The sequence below is a fragment of the Cricetulus griseus genome (genome assembly GCF_003668045.3).
Source record: "Cricetulus griseus strain 17A/GY chromosome 1 unlocalized genomic scaffold, alternate assembly CriGri-PICRH-1.0 chr1_0, whole genome shotgun sequence".
NCBI lineage: Eukaryota > Metazoa > Chordata > Mammalia > Rodentia > Cricetidae > Cricetulus > Cricetulus griseus.
The window spans coordinates 64,593,401-64,599,874 of NW_023276806.1; the positions used below are offsets into that span (position 1 = coordinate 64,593,401).

Genomic DNA, 6,474 nt, shown 5'->3' on the forward strand with positions numbered 1-6,474 from the left:
AGAGGTCTGTCTGTCCCTGTTGGAATGAAAGAAATGCACCACCATACTCAGTGAGTTGGAGATTTTATTAAATATTTTAAATTAATTAATTTTTTTGAGACAGAGTCTCACTGTGTAGCTTCTTTCTGGCTGTCCTGGAATTCACTCCATAGACTAGGCTAACCTTAAATGCAGAATCCACATCCACTGTCTCCCAAGTGTTGGGATTACACCATGCCTGGCTATTAGATATTTTAGCATGGGTGTGGGCTTCTCGAATAGAGAGTCACAGAAAGTAAGGCATGTCTAAGTGTGGGTGAAGTTTCCTCAGGGAGAGTCATAATTAACTGTCTTAGCACTAGCCATATATGCATTTTCTGTGGTGCTCATGTTATATCTCAAAAGGTTGCTATAGAAACTTAAAACAAAACAAAACAACCTTTCTTTCTCTTAATAAATGAAGTTAGAGCTTTTAGGAGCCACCAAGGTTGCGCAATAGTTGCCGATTAGAGTCCTAGAAAGTGACAGATTTTTAACTGGGAGGAGAGAAGGGCCTTAAGCATCGCTAATTGTGTTGGGTTCTTGCTCCTTAGTTGTTGAGAAACTTCAACTAGAATCCTGGGTGAGGGGCTGTTTTCCTTCTCGTGCCCTCTTCCTTTGCCTTTCTAGCCTACCTCAGTACTACTTTATAGTGTTGTCTTCAGGACCAAGAGAACTATGTGTGAAGTGGGGGTCCCTCCCATCAGCATAGGGGGAAGGCAGTCCTGTGAGGAATGGGGGTGAAGGGCAAAAGGGACAAAGCCTGACCAACGTCCTTACAATCTAGCTTCTATATATCAGATAAGGCCATTTCCCCCCCACCCCAGTTTACGAATGACATGGCTGTGACTATTATTTTAAAGCTGAGGTGATTGGTTTTAAAGTCTCTTCCTTATCTTTTCCTCTGGCAGGTCATAATCCTGTGTGAGTGTGTGTATGCAGCAGCTGTGTGATTGAGCAGACAAGGGAGCAGTGAACAGAGACAGGAGTCCCCAAAATGGCTCATGCTCTGCGTGAAGTCAGGGCTCACCTCCAGATCCGAAACCTCCTGGTCCGACAATGCCTGGCCGAATTTCTGGGTGTATTTGTGCTCTTGGTAGGTGGGGTAATTGAGGGAAAGTGAGAAGGGAGGTCGGTCAGGGTTTCTGGCTCTTCTTGGTGTCATTTTCTCTGGTAACCCACTTCCTTTCTCCCCAGTTTCTTCTCTTTTCCCTCTCTGTGGCTCTCTTTCCTCTTTTACTCCCTCATCTTGTTTTAGTTTTAAGGTCTTGCTTTGTACTCTAGGCTGGCCTCAACAGTCCTCAACAAACATCCTAGCTTAGCCTATTTTTACTTTTACAACTTTTTCTTATTTATATACTTACCTGGCAAGGGATAAGCCACGATGATCACGAAGGTGGTTTTCTCAGGGCAAGGCTTGCCCATTGTACACCAGATGTGCGAGACCCTGAGATTTCCCCAAATGTAGGAAACCCAACTGTATAATTTGTTGTAGTAGAGACTGTGTTCATTCTGTCTCCTAAATAAATGTTTTACTTATTTATTATCTTGCTATGTAGTCCTGACTGGCTGGGAACTGCAGAGACTCTCCTGGGGGTGCTGAGACTCGAGCCACCACCACACCTGGCTCCTACCTCTCCCTTTCTTCTTCCTCTACCTCCACGTCTCCTGTTTCCTTTTCTTCCATTTCCCTTCCTTTTGAGTTTCTCAAATTTGATCACTTTTCCTGGTGGTTCCCTGCAGCTGCTCTCTCTCACATGGGTCCCCCGGGACCTCTGTCCCTCATCATTCCTCTCCCCACCAGCTTGTCATTCAGGGTTCTGTGGCCCAGGCTATCACCAGTGAAGAAAAAAAAGGCAACTCCTTTACCATGCTTCTGGGCAGCTCTCTGGCTGTTGTAGTAGCTATCTACGTGGCAGGCAATGTCTCAGGTGAGCAGGGTGGGAGCACCAGTGTGCACGTGAATGTGTGATGAGGAAAAGGCACATCCTTTCTGTGACTCATGGACATTATCTCCTTGAGCTTGACCAGTGTCATGGACTGAGATATGCCTTTGACCTCATCCAGTCTCTCTCCTTCCTCTAGCTAGCTGTTCCCCTCTAGTCTTAGCTCAACTAGGCACCATCTAGAGTTATCTGAAAGGAGGGAACTTCAAATGAGAAAATGCCTCTGTAAGATCCAGCTGTAAGACATTTTCTTAATTAGTGAATGATGGGGGTGGGCCCAATCCATCGTGGGTGGTGCCATCCCTGGGCTGGTGGTCCTGGGTTCAAAAGACAGCAGACTGAGCAAGCCATGGGGAGCAAGCCAGGAAGCAGCACCCCTCCATGGCCTCTGCTTCAGCTTCTGCCTCTAGGTTCCTGCCCTGCTTGAGTCCTGTCCTGACTTATTTTGATAGTGAAGAGCAATACAGAAAAGTATGAGCCAAATAAATCCTTTCTTCCCCAGTTGCATTGGTTAGGGTGTTTTGTCACAAAGGTAGAAATCCCAACTAAGACATCATTCTCCACACCAGACTCCGGGCTCACTCAGGCAGAAATCTCCAGCCGAGAGTAGAGGATAATTACATTATTTTGTGCTTCAACCTGAAGCCTTCATCCCTGCTCAGTTCCTCATCAGCTTGTCTCTTAATATATATTGTGTTAGCCGGCCTGGCCTCAGCCTTGAGACACAGTGTGCTGCGGGGGAACCAGGAGACCTGCTCAGGTTCAGAATCTGGCTTCATTGTGTGACTTTGATAAACCATTAAAAAAAAAAAAGCCTGTATGTATGTCTGAGCAAGGGCATAAGGTGCCTGAAGAGGGCTTTGGACCTCCTGGGACTGGAGTTACAGGTTGTTTTGAGCTGCCATGTGGGAGCTGATAACTCAAGGTCCTTTCCAAGAGCAACTGTGCTCTCAATCAGCTCCCAAATCATTATCTTTTTGAGGCTTAATTGTTTAAACTGTATGATGGAGAAAGCATAGTGTTATGATAGTGTTTGCCAGTGGTACCTAATACTGTCTTTCCCCCACTGCTCTTATTAAGGAGCCCACCTAAATCCAGCCTTCTCTCTGGCCATGTGCTTGGTGGGACGCCTCCCCTGGGCCAAGTTCCCCATTTACTGCTTTGTGCAACTGTTTTCGGGTTTCTGTGCCTCAGGAGCTACTTACATTCTCTACTATGGTAACAAGGGAACACGTTTGGGGACAACTGTTGTGGGCAGGGGTGCCTTGCAGTGGTTTGGGATAAACAAAGACGGAAACTCTTGAGTGTCTCTCTTTCCTGAAGATGCCCTCCAGTACTACACAGGTGGGAACCTGACAGTGACTGGTCCCAAAGAGACAGCCTCCATTTTTGCCACATATCCTTCCCCCTATCTGTCCCTGAACAATGGCTTCTTAGATCAGGTAAGTGTAAAGGGAAGGCATGGGAAAGTGAGTCCCAACCTTTGACTTGCTTACTGGGTCCCCAGCTCGTTGTTCAGATTTGGGGTGAAATAGAGGGTTAGTTCTACCTTGGCATCTCTAGCTTCTGTTGGACAATGGCTCAGAGGTAGTGGCATGGAGCGTTTGAGGGAGGGCAGAAGAAACACCTGCCTGGCAGTTAATGGGTTTCCTTCCACCACCATCAACCCCAAGGTCCTGGGCACCTGGTTGCTGATTGTGGGACTGTTAGCTATCCTAGACAGACGGAATAAAGGAGTGCCTGCAGGTCTGGAGCCTGTGGTGGTGGGATTGCTGGTCCTCGCCATCGCAGTATCCATGGGTGGTAACTGTGGCTTTCCAATTAACCCTGCCCGGGACGTGGGCCCACGGCTCTTCACCTACTTTGCTGGCTGGGGTCCTGAAGTCTTCAGGTAGGAGACAGTTTCCCTTGGTACAGTCCTCATTCACCTCTATTAATAGCTTTGTTTGTGCTTCTCTACCTCCCCTCCCCTTTTTTTGAAACGGGGTCTCACTATGTACCAGGGTGCCCTCCCTCAGAGATCCTCTTGCCTCCCAAGTGCTGGGATTAAAGGCATATGCCACCATGCCCAGTTCAAGTTCTCTCCATTCAAACAGTTCTCTTAAATTAGTATTACTCTTTTAACTGGCAAATTTCCCCTTCCTTCATAGCTCTCCTAGTCCCCACCGCATTTTATGGAAATTGTAGATTCACAGGTGTCCTTGGGCTTGCCTTACTACTTCTTTGGGCTTTAGTAACCCAGTCCATAAAACAATTCTATTCAGTTAATTTCTCAAGACTAGAGGCGGGACTAAGTTGTGCTGGGGGTTCCCTCCTAAGTGCTTCCCATTAATGAAGGTGACCCCATGCTCATTGTGGGATCTGTCACGACAGGAACTAGCTTGGGAACCTGCCTTACTATTCCCAGCTCACAGGGAGAGGTGTGTCTGAGCGAATCACCACTGACAACATCCTCCTTTTGTCCTTTCACCGCAGTGCTGGGGATGGCTGGTGGTGGGTGCCTGCGGTGGCTCCTATGGTGGGGGCCACCCTCGGCACAGCCACATACCAGCTCCTGGTGGCTCTGCACCACCCTGAGGATCTGCAGCCGGCTCCTCCGGAGGCTTCAGACTTGGGAACTCCAGCTCAGCGGGAGTGTAAACTGTGACGCTACCAACCTTCTCTCACTCTGCAAGATTACCAAGAGCGAGCCAACTTGCAAGACATTCTCTGTATTAATATGCCAGACCCCGGGACGCTTCTGTTTACCCAGTTTTGCTTAGACTGAGGAGAACCAATAGTCACGATCAGGCTCTTCCTCTTCCAAACTGGTCTCTGCACGGTGAGGGCCTCTAGGCACGCAGTTTCCTAAAGTGGCCTCCAGGGGGTGTGCACACTGGCCGCTGGCTTTGGGAAGGTTTCTAGAAGCGGTTGGGTGGTGGGCTATTAACATCCTTTGAGGGGTAGGGTCCAGGAGCTTGGTTTCCAGTGCTCTGACTCCCTCTTTTTTCCCCTTAAGACAAGTTTCCTTATGTAGTTCATAGAAAGTTACTGGCCTTGACTTCAGTCTCCACTGCTGAGATTACAGCGTGTGACCAACACACCCAACAAGAATGATTCTTTTAAAAGACAAAAAACAAACTCAACAAATTTAAACTCGAGTCCGGAGTGGTGGAGCACGCCTTTCATCCTAGCACTCGCATCTATGAAACTTCCGGGCCTGTCAGAGATATATGTTGGGACCCTGTCTAAAAATAACAAAACAACACCACCACAAAACACACCAAAACCACTTAATATTTTGAGGTACTAGGGACCGAATTCAGGGCCTGGGCAAGTGCCTCGGAGGTGTTGGCTGCTAGCTTCGGCAATCTCAGCGCTTCTGATCTTTGGCCTGACAGGGGTGCCTCCTCTATACTCCAAAGACCCCCCCCCCGCCGGTTCTTAGAGGTGTGTGTGGTGTGTGTGTGTGTGTGAGAGAAGAGAGAGAGAGAGAGAGAGAGAGAGAGAGAGAGAGAGAGACAGAGAGAGAGACAGAGAGAGAGACAGAGAGACAGAGAGACAGACACATAGAGACAGAGAGAGACAGAGAGAGAGAGAGAGAGAGGGAGGCAGAGAGAGAGAGAGAGACAGAGACAGAAAGACGGTTCTTAGAGGTGTGTGAGTGACACGGTTCTTAAAGAGGTGTGTGTGTGTGTGTGTGTGACAGAGAGACGATTCTTAGAGGTGTGTGAGAGAGAGAGACAGAGAGAGAGAGAAAGAGAGAGAGACATAGAGACAGAGACAGACAGAGAGAGAGAGAGAGGCAGAGAGAGAGAGAGGCAGAGAGAGACAGACAGAGACAGAAAGACGGTTCTTAGAGGTGTGTGAGTGACACGGATCTTAAAGAGGTGTGTGTGCGAGAGAGAGAGAGAGAGAGAGAGAGAGAGAGAGAGAGTTCTTAGAGAGGTGTGTGTGTGTGTGTGTGTGTGTGTGTGTGTGACAGAGAGACGATTCTTAGAGGTGTGTGTGTGAGAGAGAGAGAGACAGAGAGAGAGACAGAGAGAGACAGAGACAGAGACACATAGAGAGAGAGAGAGAGAGCGAGAGCGAGGGAGGCAGAGAGAGAGAGAGAGACAGACAGAGACAGAAAGACGGTTCTTAGAGGTGTGTGAGTGACACGGTTCTTAAAGAGGTGTGTGTGTGAGAGAGAGAGAGAGAGTTCTTAGAGAGGTGTGTGTGTGTGTGACAGAGAGACGATTCTTAGAGGTGTGTGTGTGTGTGTGTGTGTGTGTGTGTGTGTGTACGCGCGCGAGCACCACCCAAGGGGCGTGGTAAGGGGAAAGAGCCATCTTCTCAGCCTTCTCAGCGTCGGACAACCAGGCAGAGAAACTGAGGCAAAAACTAACACCCAGGCATGGCGGGGCTGTACCACTTAAGGAGGGTGAAAGGCCAGGAGCTGAGGCAGGGCGAGGAGGCAGCACAGCAGAGACCCGGGCTGGAGAGAAGCACGCTGAGGGGCTCCATCGCCGCCTCTCCTGCATCAGCCTCC

The 6,474-nt window shown here is 48.8% G+C and overlaps 1 protein-coding gene and 1 non-coding gene across 2 annotated transcripts; both read left to right on the forward strand.

Annotated features, from left to right (window-relative positions):
* Positions 1-1,015: 1,015 nt before the first annotated feature.
* On the forward strand, positions 1,016-4,611 carry Aqp10 (aquaporin 10). The gene is made up of 6 exons (XM_027392856.1): positions 1,016-1,114; positions 1,823-1,949; positions 3,045-3,182; positions 3,288-3,406; positions 3,638-3,855; positions 4,440-4,611. The coding sequence occupies exons 1-6, from the start codon at positions 1,016-1,018 to the stop codon at positions 4,609-4,611; spliced, it is 873 nt and encodes a 290-aa protein (XP_027248657.1).
* On the forward strand, positions 1,375-1,539 carry LOC113833150. The gene has a single exon (XR_003480703.1). It is a non-coding gene; the product is annotated as a U1 spliceosomal RNA (small nuclear RNA).
* Positions 4,612-6,474: the final 1,863 nt, after the last annotated feature.

Bases quoted from the DNA above. Each gene is read 5' to 3' on its own strand.
- Aqp10 (XM_027392856.1), top strand. From the start codon at position 1,016: ATGGCTCATGCTCTGCGTGAAGTCAGGGCTCACCTCCAGATCCGAAAC. The intron at 1,115-1,822 runs GTAGGTGGGGTA...TCTCCCCACCAG, and splicing joins TGGGTGTATTTGTGCTCTTG to CTTGTCATTCAGGGTTCTGT. The intron at 3,183-3,287 runs GTAACAAGGGAA...TCTTTCCTGAAG, and splicing joins TACTTACATTCTCTACTATG to ATGCCCTCCAGTACTACACA.